The sequence below is a fragment of the Erinaceus europaeus genome, chromosome 3 (assembly GCF_950295315.1).
Source record: "Erinaceus europaeus chromosome 3, mEriEur2.1, whole genome shotgun sequence".
In the NCBI taxonomy this organism is placed as follows: Eukaryota; Metazoa; Chordata; class Mammalia; order Eulipotyphla; family Erinaceidae; genus Erinaceus; species Erinaceus europaeus.
Genome location: NC_080164.1, coordinates 125,896,057 through 125,910,725, shown reverse-complemented (window position 1 = coordinate 125,910,725; position 14,669 = coordinate 125,896,057). Strand labels below are relative to the sequence as shown.

At 38.2% G+C, this 14,669-nt stretch overlaps 1 protein-coding gene across 10 annotated transcripts in view; it reads left to right on the top strand.

Annotated features, from left to right (window-relative positions):
* Nucleotides 1-14,669, top strand: part of CCDC158 (coiled-coil domain containing 158) — a 91,327-nt gene that overhangs the window by 16,259 nt on the left and 60,399 nt on the right. For all 10 annotated transcript variants that reach the window (XM_060187897.1, XM_060187901.1, XM_060187898.1 and 7 more), the window contains exons 3-8: nucleotides 6,095-6,309; nucleotides 9,415-9,524; nucleotides 9,638-9,965; nucleotides 10,323-10,399; nucleotides 11,876-11,986; nucleotides 13,018-13,132. In XM_060187897.1, coding sequence (XP_060043880.1) covers nucleotides 6,095-6,309; nucleotides 9,415-9,524; nucleotides 9,638-9,965; nucleotides 10,323-10,399; nucleotides 11,876-11,986; nucleotides 13,018-13,132 — 956 coding nt within the window. The remainder of the gene's footprint in view (nucleotides 1-6,094; nucleotides 6,310-9,414; nucleotides 9,525-9,637; nucleotides 9,966-10,322; nucleotides 10,400-11,875; nucleotides 11,987-13,017; nucleotides 13,133-14,669) is intronic.

Below are 14,669 nucleotides of genomic sequence, written 5' to 3'. Positions count from 1 at the left end.
GAGTGCAAAACACAAGGACCAAGGCAAGGATCCTGATTAGAGCCCCCAACTCCCCACCTGCAGGGAGGTCACTTCACAAGCATTGAAGCAGCTTGGCAGGTGTCTTGTCTTTCTCTTGCCCTCTCCAACTTCCCTTCCTCTCTCAATTTCTCTCTTTCCTGTCCAACAACAACCATAATAACAGCAACAACAGCAGTAGAAAAAATAGGGCCTCCAGGAGTAGTGGATTCATAGTGCAAGCACCGAGCACCAGTGATAACCCTGGAGGCAAAAAAAAAAAATACATATATATATGTCTACCTTTCTTAGTTTAAAATTTATTTCCAATTTACTGGATCATTTCAACACATTCCATGTTTCCCTAAAGACTTTTCTTCCTCTTTGTTTCTTGGTTCACTCTAAAAAAGAATTTTGTATCACTTTAATTTCTTTTCCCTTACCCACTTCACATCCAGTCAGATACCAACTCCTATTATAACAGATATCTTTCTCTCTATTTCCATTGTCATTGCTCTGATCCAGATGCCAATCACCTCTAACCCTAGTCATTTCAGTCAAATGATAAACAGACAGGAAAACAGTAACAGGTGGGATAATATAGGGAGGTACTTAATGTAAGGTATTGGTGATGCAGGTGTTGAATGAACTGAGAAGCCTGTAGGGGAGGAGACACCCCAAAGGTTTGCTAAGTTCCACTCACCTTGAGTTATTAGCACCATGAGAAGAGGAAGCATCAGAAGGCTTGGAAGCAGAAGCTCTCCAAACTACAGAAAGGGCAACCAGGAAGAGGTTAAAGCCACCACTTAGTTTCTCCCTTCCTTCCTCTTTCTGCCTTCTTTCACCAACACACAACCCTCCAGCACACCCCTCCAACCCCCCACTATGAACCTACTACAAAATGAGTTGGAAAGAGAGCCTGGGATCAGTAGTTCTCTACAACATACAGCAGAGAATGGGAAGAACAGAGAATGGACTTTCTGGCAGTCAGGTCAATGGCCTGAACTTCTCTGTTCCAGTCTCTTGGAAACAGAGCTGGCAGTCAGCTGAGGTAAAGAACAAACACCTCATCACAGACCCCTGCAAGCGTCAACCCGGCTTTGACCTAGCACATTATGATTGGGCCCTCCTCAATCGCTATCGAACAGGCCATGGCTGGTGCGCCGCTATGTTCCATCGCTGGGGAGCCAGAGACGACCCGAACTGCCCCTGCGGCTACAGACAGACTATGACCCACAGAGTCAACGACTGCCACCTCTCCAGATTCAAAGGAGGTCTCGAAACTTTACATCAGGCTCAACCTGATGCTGTTGACTGGCTACGGAAGAAGGGCAAACGCTAGAAGAAGAAGGTCAATGGCCTGTGCAGTCCCTAACTGCTTTCCTTTCCTGTCTTTCCAAAGAAATCATCCTGGCTTTATTCCCAATTACAGGTCTATTGTTCCACTGTTCTACTCGACAATGTCTGTTCAAACATTTTTACCCTTGAGGGTATTCATGCCATCCTAAAATGCCCTTGGTTCAGTTCCCAGAAGTAGCCATGGTGGATACCTGGAGCACCTCCATACAGATGCTTCTGGCCAGGAGAAGCAGCAGCAACCAAAAAAGAGTGACCTGCTCCAAGTCCATGCTTCTATACATTCCCTTCTCTGTGTGTCCCTACTGAGGGTGACATCATTCGTATGCTAATAGTCCCAAACTCCTGCTGGGGTCACAACAGATACCACAGCACCAAAGCTTCCTCCAGTACAAGGGAACTAGACTCGAACCTGGGTTATTCACATGTCAAAGTATGTTTGTCATTCAGGTGAACTATCTTGGCAGTCCCATTCCCTTGCTTTATTACCACATCCTGTGGGACATACTCTTAAAAAAATATTAGTGACAATATTGATTTACAAACTTACAAGATAACAGAGGTACAAACCCACACCATTCCCACCACCAGAGTTCTGAATCCCCAATCCCTCCAATGTGGCTACAGCAATTCTTCTAAGGTTACAGCTATCTGTATATATTTGCCCTTTTTTGTTTTAAATCTTTTCTCTTTTTTCTCTCTTTATTTATTGGATAGAGACAGCCAAAAATGAGAGGGAATGGAGTGATAGGAAAGAGAAAAGACAGAGAGAGACACCTGCAGCCCTGCTTCACCACTTGCAAAGCTTTCGCCTTGAAGGTGGGTACCGGGGGCTCAAACCCTGGTCCTTGAGCACTGTAGCATGTACACTCAAGCAGGTGTGCCACCACTGGCCCCATACTTGCCCTTTTTTTCTTTTTTTTTTTTTTAGATCCCATCATCTCTTCCTTTCCAAGCCACTCACAAACCTATTACTACATCCAAATGTCCTTCCCTTTTTCCTCATCTTTCTCCAGTCCTGATGGAGTTGGATTTTAGAGCCCTATGGTCATCTTCCCCCTATCACTTCTCCCCCACTGGGAGTATGGATCAAAATTATTTTGTGGATACAGAAGGTGAGAGGTCTGGCTTCGCTACATTGGCAAGTCAATCCATATCCCCAGCCTACTTTTATCTTTCCCTAGTTGGGTAGGGCTCTGTAGGGGTGAGGTTCCAAGACACATTGGTAAGGCCATCTGTCCAAAAAAGTCAGAATGGAATCATGATAACATCTGCAACTTGGTGGTCAAAAGGGAGCAAAATATAAAGTGGGACAAAATGATTAATGAACAGGGACCAAAAAGGAGGAACAAAGCATATGAGAATAGGGATCTTAAGGTGGAAGGAAGCTAGAAATCCCATTTTAGGAATGTTTGTAGGGGCCCACAACTATTGCTTGAGTTTGATAGCTAACATAGAGTTGAATAACAGTGTTGTCTGACACACTCACTAGTGAAATAGAATTGAGAAACCAGAAGTAAGCCCCCACACCTATGGACATTTAATATATATATATATTTTTTTGCCTCCAGGGTTATCGCTGGGACTTGATGCCTTCACTATAAATCCACTGGTCCTGGAGGCCTTTTTTTTTCCCTTTTGTTGTCCTTTTTGTTTATCACTGTTGTTGTTATTGCTGTCATTGTTATTGGGTAGGACAGAGAGAATCGAGAGAGGAGGGGAAGAGAAAGGTAGACACCTGCAGACCTGCTTCACTGCCCGTGAAGTGACCCCCCCTGCAGATGAGGAGCTGAGGGCTTGAACCTAGATCCTTATGTCAGTCCTTGCGCTTTGCACCATGTGCACTTAACATACTGTACCAATACCCACCCCCCAACATTTGTGTCCAAACTATTAAATGGGGACAGCAGTCTCTCTTCAACAAATGATGTTGGAAAAATTGTGTTGAAACATGCAGAAGAATGAAACTGAAGCACTATATTTCACCAAACACAAAAGTAAATTTCAAATGGTGAAGGACCTGGATATTAGACCAGAAACTGTCAAATACTTAGAGGAAAGTATTGGCATAACTTTTTTCCATCTAAATTTGAAAGGTATCTTCAATGAAATGAATCCAATTACAAAGATGACTAAATAAAAAATAGACCAATAGGACTACATCAAATTAAAAAGCTTCTGCACAGCAAAAGAAGCCACCACCCAAACAAAGAGGCATCCCACAGAATGGGAGAAGATCTTTACATGCCATACATCAGACAAGAGGCTAATAACCAAAATATATAAAGAGCTTGCCAAACTCAGCAACAACAACAAAAAAAATGGCCCCATCCAAAAATGCGGAGAGGATATGAACAGAACAGTGTCCATAGAAGAGATCCAAAAAGCCAGTTAAGCATATGAAGAAATGCTCTGTGAGAATGTCATACATCAGAAAAAGTAGCAGTAACAAATGCTAGAGAGATTGTGGAGACAAAGGAACCCACCTGCACTGCTGATGGGAATGTAAATTGGTTCAACCCCTGTGGAGAGCAGTCTGAAGAATTCTCAGAAGCCTAGAAGTGGACCCTATGATCCTATAACCCTGCAATTCCTCTCCTGGGGATATATCCTAAGGAACCAAGCATACCCATCCAAAGAGATTTGTGCATACCTATGTTCATAGCAGCACAAAATGTAATAGCCAAAACCTGGAAGCAACCCAGGTATCCAACAACAGATGAATGTCTGAGAAAGTTAGGGTATATATACACAATGGAATGCTACTCAGCTATTAAAAATGGTGAATTCACCTTCTTTACACCATCTTGGATGGAGCTTAAAGATATCATGTTAAGTGAGATAAGTCAGAAACAGAAGGATGAATATGGGGTGATCTCACTCACAGGCAGAAGTTGAAAAACAAGATCTGAAGAGAAAACACTAAGCAGAACTTGGACTGGAGGTGGTGTACTGCACCAAAGTACAAGACTCTGGGGTGGGGGGAAGGTTAAGGTCCTAGAACATGATGGCAGGAGGATCTAGTGGTGGTTGTATTCTTTTTTAAAATTTTTATTTATAAAATGGAAATATTGACAAGACTATAAGATAAGAGTGGTGGGTACATTTCTGCACAATTCCCACCTCCAAAACTCCATATCTAATCCCCTCCCTTGATAGCTTCCCTATTCTTTATCCTTCTGGGTGTATGGACCCAGGATCATTGTGGGCTGCAGAAGGTAGAAAGTCTGGCTAGTGTAATTGCTTCTCTGCTGAACATGGGCGTTGGCATTTTTCCCCTCTCATATTAATTAAATAGTTATTAGTGAGACTATAAGTTAATAGGAGTATATATTATCACTATTCCCACCACCAAAGGTCTGTGGCCCTCTCCCCTCCCCCAGTGAAGCTGATCATCTACAGGGATTGTATTCCTATGTGGAAATGTTATGCATATACAAACTATTGTATTTTTTAAATATTTTATTTTATTGAGAGAAATGCAGAGAGAGAGAGAGAGAAACACCAGAGCACAGAGCTCTGGCTTATAGTGGTGCAGGGGACTGAACCTGGAACTTTTGAAGTTTCAGGCATGACAGTCTGTTTGCATAACCAACATGCCATCTCCCCCACCCCAAACAATTGTATTTTACTATCAACTATAAATCATTAATCCCCCAATTTTTCTTTCTTTTTTTTTTGAGAAGATGGTATCAGAATAGAATAAAGGGCTAGAAAGTTGGGCTAGGGCCTAGAGTACCTCTCATTCTTAAAAAAAATAATAATAAAATTAACTGTTTACCCCATCCACCTGACCCAGGATATATATATATATTCACATTTAGTACAGAAGCCTATATAACCTCTGAGTCCTTGTTGGTCTGAGCTCACAGTTCATGGTCACAGCTAGGAACACGGCCGGCTTCATTCATTTCAGGACCAGTCTTCCTCAAGTGGCACAGTAGGCTGACCCAGCCTCCCTTTGGAGAGTGAGGCAGATCCTACCATTGCTGCTTTTTGGTGAGGTTAAGGCCTGAGGAAGGTTCACAAGAGGGCTTATGATGATATGCCTGGTGGAAGTGACCAGTGATGGTAGAGAGAGGGATCCATTAGAGTTCTAGGTCCATCATATTTGTGTGGAAATCTAAGGATTCCCTAACTATGGCCCCAGATCATGAGGTGATGTGATACTAACCAAAAGGGCCACTGTTAAAAGAGCCTATCTCTTTTGTCTTTATGACATTCTCTTGCTATTTCTTGCCTGTACTTTTTGAGTGTTCCCCTACATGGATGTTATACTTTCAGTTTTATCCCTCCTGAGTGCATTCTTCATACTGAAACAAGAGAACATTTTCAAAACACAAATCTACTGGCATTAGTTCCTTGTTTTCCACTCCTTTATGATTATCTAAAACTTCCAGGATAAAATCCAAATTGCTTGGCATGACCACAAGCTCTACACTTTTTGTCCTATATTTTCATTCTTATATTGGTCATTAATTTCCATCCATAGTATGTTATCCTGTCTCAACTCTTCTTATCAGTAAGTATTATGCCCCTACTGCCTAGACTGCTGTCCACATCTGTTCTCCACACCAGTAACATTCCTTCTTCTTCCTCCCTGATCTGCTCCTTCTTTGTATCTTGTTTTCATCTCAGAGCTCTTGCCCTCCTTTCACTTGTCTATTTTCCCCCATAAGATCTTGAGATTTAAAAAAAAAAAAAGTTTTGTTATTAATGAAGTTAATTCTATTCTACTTAGGTTCTTCAAGTCCATTTTTTATGTCATCTATCCGTGGCACAATAATTGAAAACACATCAGCTGGGACATTGACACAAATTCCTTCTTTTCCTAAATATGAAGTGGAACTTGATTCACATAGAAAAGTCACCCCTTACCCTGGTAAAGAACACATTGAACGTGTTTTGGAAGAATATTCACATCAAGTCAAAGATTTGCAGAGAAGATTAAATGAAGTAAGTTATATATTTTCTTCTAGTACTTGATGTCATTGGGGGAAGACAGGCATATTGCCTTGAAGTAAACCCTAAACTTCCTGGAAGTAAAAGGTATCAATTTATTGGTTAAACTTGTTAATTTGGCCTGTGCCTTCTCTCTCATTATGGAAAATTAGGCTGATGACCTGATCAGTATGGTGGGTGCTCCCCCCATACCACAGGGGCCCTCAAAACTCTACAGGCCAACCTTGGAGACTCTGAATAGCCCAAGACATGAAAGAATGTTCAAGTTTGCATTCTGTTCTTAGGGTTTGTTTGTTTGTTTGTTTGTTTGCCTCCAGGGTTATCGCTGGGGCTTGGTGCCTGCCTATGAATCCACTACTCCTGGAGGCCATTTTTCCCATTTTGTTACCCTTGTTGTTGTCATTATTATAATTGTTGTCATTGTTATTGGATAGGACAGAGAAAATTCAAGAGAGATGGGGAGATAGAAGGAGAGAAAGACAGACACGTGCAGACCTGCCTAAAAAAAAAAAAAAGATTTATTCTTATGAAAGAGAAAAAGACTAGAGCACTGCTCAGCTCTGGCACGTGGTGGTGCAGGAAATCACACCTGGAGGCTCAGGTTTGCAAGTCCATTGCTCAGCTTCTGAGATAGCTCTCTAGTCCTTATTTACCCTTTTATAATGTTCTTACTTTTATAATGTTCTTACTTATAATGTTCTTACTTTTATAATGTTCTTACAAATAAACATTAAAATAAGTTAATGAAAATCACATACCTACTTTGATTTCATGGTGCATTTTTTAAAAATAAAATGCTATAATTGTAATTAATCATTGTCTCAGGTCTGCTGTCACAATACCTGATATTTTTCTTTACAAAGCATTGGTACTGGACAGCTTTTCATATGTATGTGTTTGCATTATAGCTAAATAATATATGGAATTTATTTGCTAAAAATTTCAAGTAGACCTTATATAGAATCAAGCTAGCATCAGCCAACTTTACAATTCCATGTTGTGTTCAGTAGTTCAGTCTAATATGTAATACTTGCCACCATATGTAAAATCCTTCATGACTTAACCTCTCCAGTACATTCATACCCCACAGCTACTCTCCATTCCAGTACTAGTGAGCTACAAACTCCTTCCTGGATGTATCATCCTTTGTAGATCTTTATGCCATTGCCCACACCATATCCTTTTCTTTACCTTGTCTGCCTGGAAAACTCTTATTACCCACCAAACTTAGCTCAAGAATTTTCTTCTTTGACACCTTTCCCCTAGAAAGGGTATTAAGTATATTCTTCTCTGTACAGCTGTTGCTCTTAATGCACATGCCTATTGTGCTATCTAATATATTTTATTGTATTCATTAATACATTGGTCTGCCCCGTGTAACTATGTGAATACTTTTGGTAAAAAAACAAAGCTTTAACATTATAAACTGCTAAAAATTATATGTCACTATAACAGAAGTAAACAAGGTATGATTCATAAGGAGTTCATAAACTTGTAGGGGAGATAAAATATATAAATAGTGATAATATACAAGTACACTAATAAAATGGGTGACTGAGTAGATGGATGTATAGATGGATGAATATATGAAGCACAGAGATACAAATGTGGCAGAGAACAGTGTCTTAATTTTTTTTCACATCTACCTTCTAGCAGTGTCTATCACTTGATAGGTGCTAATAACTATGTGTTAAATCAACAAAGAACAAGGGTGTTGGGAACTTGTAATACTGAGCATAAACTGCCTGTGTAACATGCACTGTAGTAGGTATATAAAGGTGGAAATATGTGGCCCTTCCCATGTACACATTACAGCCTAAGACTGAAATATTTAAAACAGAAATGGATAGTAATTGGGAAATCTATGTTTCAATACAGTTGACAGGGATGCTAACTCTAATCAATTTTCTACATTCCTAATCTTGATTTATTTTTTTTCTGGGCATTCGATTATTTAATCTTGTTTTGTTTGTTTGTTTGCTTTTGTCTTCAGGGTTATCGCTGGGGTTCAGTGCCTATACTATGAATCCACTGCTCCTGGAGGCTGCTATTTTTTCCCTTTTGTTGCCCTTGTTGTTTATCATTGTTGTTGTTGTTATTGATATTATTTTTGCTGTCACTGTTGTTGGATAGGACAGAGAGAAGTCAAGAGAGGAGGGGAAGGAAGAGAGGGGGAGAGAAAGACATTTGCAGACCTGCTTCACTGCTGGTGAGGTGAGCCCTGTGCAGATGGAGGCTGGGGTCTTGAACCAGGTTCCTTGCACCCGTCATTGTGCTTTGTGCCATGTGCGCTTAACCCACTGTACTACCTCCTGGCCCCTTAATCTTGATTTAAAAAAAAAAAAAACTTATAGTCTTCCTCCAGGTAGTCAGTAGTTTTTTATTGTTATTCATGTTCATACTAATGATGAACAAAAGGATTATCTTGTAGGTAGCAAGCTCTCCACCCATGGTGAAAATGTTATAGTTTTGCTTTGAGATGACTAGGTAGGGAATCAGTTATTCTGCTGCAAGATTCCTCCATGCCTCATTTTACAGACCTTTGAATTTCTTTGGAGTTAGACACTTTGATTTTTGTGTGACAGATGTCTGTTGTCAAGTATTTTAAGTGGTTCGGAGGTGGTGGTTGACTTTTCTATGTACAGAACCTCAACCAATTCTATTTCCAGGAGCAAAATGTGTTCCTATGTTTTATCTTTAGCTAGAAGTCATGTTGTTTCAGAAACCAAGTTCTGGTTATGGAGAATGGAATACAGTGGACCAACCTTGAAACAATGCAACCAGTTGAGATACTTTAGTAATTGTTGGGGAGACAGCATATGCAAAAAAAGACTCTAGTGGTAGAGCTGACCAGTGCTCTGGTCTCTGCCTCTCTATATTTTTCTCTCTGTATCTCCTTCATTAAAATAAATAAGTATTTTTAAAAGGAAAAAATATATTTTAGTAGTATAGGTGAGAAATTATTAATTAGATCCTGAACTATTGTGGGGTAAGGGCAGTATACATATAAATAAATAATAAATCATTTTTTAAGTTACTAGCTATAAGGCAACATGTTCCACTAGTAAAGACTAATTTGCACATCTTTTTTTTTTCCAGAGCAATGAATTGCATGAGAAGCAAAAGTTTTACTTAAGGCAATCAGTTGTTGATTTGCAAACAAAACTTCAAGAAATGCAAATGGAAAGAGATGCCATGGCTGACATCAGGTTGGAATTTACTAACTGAAAATAAATGAATATTTTACTCTTAGTAATATAAAAATACTTGTGTGAATATGAGTTTTATAAATATTTTGTTTCTTACTTTGTCTATTTCATAGACGTAGGGAGAGTCAGTCCCAGGAAGATTTAAGAAATCAACTTCAAACTACAGTCCATGAACTTGAAGCTGCCAAATGCCTTAAGGAGGACATGCTAAAAGATAGCAACACACAGATTGAGCAGCTAAGAAAGATGATGCTTAGTCATGAGGGAGTTCTCCAAGAAATACGATCAGTCCTAGTTGACTTTGAAGAAGCCTCAGGCAAGAAAGTATATGAACATGACAACATGTCTACTATCCACTTCCGCAACATGAGCTCAGCTATTAGTAAAATCCTAAGAGAATTAGACACAGAGATTTCTTATCTTAAAGGGAGAATATTTCCAGTAAGTGGTGAGAACACTACTTCAATTTTCCATTACAATTCATTGCAAGAATATTATTAGGTGTGTAAATTTTTTAATTCTTAAAGGTGAACTGAGTTCATTTTTATTCTCTAAAATAACAGAAGTCACTTCTGCAGTCATCTTTCTTAATAAAGGGAAGCTAGCTTGACATGCCTATGCAACTTCATGCAAGTATGGCCAAAGTAAAAGATCTAGTAAATATATAAAAATAGAGTGTGTAATTTTTAATATTATTTCAATTTGCATCTTTATGAAGCATTCCTATAGTGAGATCAGCTCTAAATTTTCTAAGCTTTAAGTTACCAGGCTCTAAATGAACATCTGTTTTATCATCAGGTAGAGGATCAGCTTGAAACACTGAAATCTGAATCACAGAACAAAATAGAATTACTTCTTCAACAACATCAAGATAGGTAGGTTTCTGACTAAAGTACAGAAAATTAGTGAAGCCACAGTTCTATAGTCTCTCATTAACAACTCTACAATCTAGGAAGTTCTGAAATACAGATGTTACTTTTCAAAAGTTTGTGGCAAACTCATGTTAAAGAAAAGATTATTAAAGAGAGTCGGGTGGTAGCGCAGTGGGTTAAACGCAGGTGGCGCAAAGCGCAAGGACCAGCATAAGGATCCTGGTGTGAGCTCCCCACCTGCAGGGGAGTTGCTTCACAAGCAGTGAAGCAGGTCTACAGGTGTCTGTCTTTCTCTCCCCCTCTCTGTCTTTCCCTCCTCTCTCCATTTCTCTCTGTCTTATCCAACAACGACGACATCAGTAACAGCAACAATAATAACTACAATAAAACAACAAAGGCAGCAAAAGGGAATAAATAAAGTTAAGTAAAAAAAAAGATTTTATAAAAAAAAAAAAAGAAAAGATTATTCTGAGGTCTGTTAAAATGGTAATGAAGACTTTCATCCATGGCTATTGTAATAGAGATATGCTTTAGAAAGACATACTCAACTCCAATACCCTGAGAGTCTACAGCAAAACAGTAGGTTTTTTCCGCCTTAGACGGAAAGTTACCAAGAGGAGACAGAAAGGGTGCCAAGAGTCTCACTAAACTGATCATGAATTATTATTATTGACTTAATAATCATTGAAAAACTTGTGGGATAAGAGGTTTACAATTCTCACCACCAGAGTTCCATATCTCATCCCCTCCATTGGAAGCTTCCCTATTCTTTATCCCTCTGGGCATATGGACCAAAGCTCTTGATGTGGTGCAGAAGGTGGGAGGTCTGGCTTCTGTAATTGCTTCTCTACTGGACATGGGTGTTGACAGATCAGTCCATACCCCTCGCCTGTTTCGATCTTTCCTCAGTGGGGTAGGACTCTCAGGGGATGGAGTTCCAGCCAACAGGCCAAAGGTCAGTGGAATGGGAAATGAAATGGTGATACCAAGGTTGTGCATAGTTAAGGAAAGGAGGAGGAGTCTTACTAATTTTGGCCAAAAGGAGAAAGTCTTTGTCACTCATTTGCTGGAAAAATGTGACCTGATCTAGTGTAATGATTTCTATAGTCTTTATGTTTTAGTGTGAATATTAAACACCCTATTGTTGCATTAGTAACACATTTTTATAGAGTATTTCTTTTATCTGTCCCCAGCTGAGGGGTGTGTGTGTGTGTGTGTGTGTGAGTGATTTAATTTATAGTATTTACCAGTATAATTTATTCCCATTGTAATTTATTAAACTATGAATTCTGATACCTGATCAGCTCTCAAAGATTGAATAAAGGATTCTAGACCTAATATAGATGATTACCGTAAGTAATCGCATATATAAAGCTTAAACAAAATAATGAATTTGAATGTGGAAAATTATTAATTTGGGGAATAAGTTACCGGTAAAATATTTTGTTTCTATTAATAATTTCTACATTCTTTTTATAGGATTGAGCAGTTAATAAATGAACATGACATTGAAGTAACAGGACTTACAGAGAAAGCTAGCAGTGCTCGAAGCCAAGCCAATAGTATCCAAAGTCAGCTGGAAATCATTCAGTATGTGCGCTTTGGTGGTTCAAAGTTGCTAGTCATTTACCAATATGCTAGAGAATTAATTTTTTTATTATTATTATAGTGGTTTATAAGATTATAAGATAACAAATATACAAAAACCCACCACCAAAGTTCTGTCCAAATTCCCCCTGTGACAGTTCTTCTAGAGATATTGTTTAACTTTTCTATTTTACAATCATTTTGATATTGCTTAATAAGACCTGGAAAGATATCTTAGCAGTAGAACTCGGGGGGGGGGGGTTTAAAAAGTATAATTGTTATGCAAAGAGGCTCTTATAGTCCCAGATTCAATCCCCCACACACCTTAGCCAGAGCTGAGTAGTGCTCTGGTAAAATAAATAAAATAATAAGAAGAAGTAGCAGTAGAACTCAGGACCTGGAAGCTTGAAGTGACCCAGCTTTGATTCCTGATATCATATATAACAGAGCTGAGTAGTGCTCTGATGTATATGTGTATGAAGAAAATAAATAATAATAGATTTTTTAAATTCAAATTAAATCACTTAGTAAGCAATTCTACAAAAAAGTAAAACTTTCGTAACATACATATGAACAAATTATTTAGTTTATAGATATCATATGACCATATCAGAAGTATTAATGCAAAAATTTTGGTTTCTTGAAATTGGTTGTTTTAAATATTGTTCATATTTTAGCCAGGAGGATAAAACAAAAACTGTTTATATGTGTATATGTATATAAATATAAAATGTATATATGTCATATACATACTCTTATAATTTGAGCTTCTGTTAAAACATTTTGTATGGCCGTTTTAATCATATACAAAAATAGAGGTGGTATAATGAACTCCTATATATATCATTTAACTTTAATAGTTAATATTTTTAGCTGAAACTTCTAAAAATGCAAAATTGGAAAATAAAAGACTATTAAACTTATAATGCTATATAAAACAACTAGTGGAAATACCTAACAACTAGAGTTCCTTAGGGATTACACTTATTCTTAGTTTTCTATTTTCTTTTAACCCCCTTTTGAATCCTTCTTAGAGAACAAGCAAGAAACCAGAATTCTATGTACATGCGTCAACTCAGTGACCTAGAATCTACTGTTTCTCAGCTGCGTTCTGAATTAAGAGAAGCCAAAAGAATGTACGAAGACAAAGTAAGTTTCGGTTTAGCCTCTATTTCCAGAGGCTATTTCACACAGAATCAATTGTAGTTTTTAATAGCTCATTTGAAAATGGGAAGGGGGGTATCAAAGTAAGTTTTTCTAAAGCAGTTATAAGATGGATGCCAAATATCTATACATTAAATTATAAACAATTTTAACTTAAACTGTTTTCTCAAGTTAATTCATTCTTAGGAAAAATATTTTTTGCATATTTCAAGTAGGTTTCTAAAAAATAAGACCATTTAAATTATTTTTACAAGACTTAGCTGTAGCAAATACTCGTGAACAACTAATCTGCCTCTACCATCAGTACTTGAGCTTTCTGCTTCCTTTCTTACGTCAATTCCTAAGTAATTATTCTGCTGCTAGCATACTGAATTAGCTTTAATATTAGTCTGAACAAAAAATAAGAAGAAGAAGGAAGAGATGTAGCATAATGGTAATGCAAAAGATTTTCATGCCTAAAGTTCTGAGGTCCCTTGTTCACTACTTCATACCGTCATAACCTACAGCTGAACAGTACTCTGGTAATAGCATAGCATAGCACAGCACAGCACAGCACAGCACAGCACAGCACAGCACAGCACAGCACAGCACAGCACAGCATAGCATAGCATAGCATAGCATAACAACATAACATAACATTTGGGAAGCTAAATCTTCATCTCTCATCACATAGTCTTTAAAACTAAATATTAATATGTGGTATTCTATTTTTTCTTCTCTCACTTTCTATAGCTAAATGGAAGCTATTTATTGTCATTACCAATAATTTTTCCAGAAATTATGGCTTTTTGATTTTGAACATATATACCAGATCCTAAAAAACAAAGAGCTATCATCCAAAGAAACTTGAATTTATTATTCTCTTTGAGAAGGGTGACCACACTTGCCTGCTTGCCTAGGACAGGCCACACTTGCCTGCTTGCCTAGCCCCAGCTTATAGCTATTATCCCAGTGTCCTGCTTAGTGAATATCACCTTTGATCTTCAGAGTGTCCTGGTTTTGAAGATCACTTCTATAGTCAGCACATAAATAAAAGAGCCTATCATTTTAACCATTAATTTGTAACATTTTTATTTATAAAAAGGAAACACTGACAAAAACCATAGGATAGGAGGCATACAACTCCACACAATTCCCACCACCAAAATTCCGTATCCCATCCCCTCCCCTACTTCCTATTCTTTAACCCTCTGGGAGTATGGGCCTAGGGTTGCTATGGGGTGCAGAAGGTTGTAGAGTGGAAAAGGAAAAAAAAAAATTCTGTATGGGAAGAGGCAGTGAAATACCAGACCCAACCATTACCATACAGTGACCCAACCATTGGGCAATCCAGTTATCACTTGTCACCACAGGTGGGCACTGTTTATCCTTGGCTCTCTATTTCAGCCACACAACATAGGACCTCAACTGTAATTCCCTGTAGCATAATTAAAATAATAGATTTACTAAAATTTAAACAATAAGACAACATGAAACTGTGTAATCTCAGTTATGAGATTTGGATCCTCTACAATAGTAATTT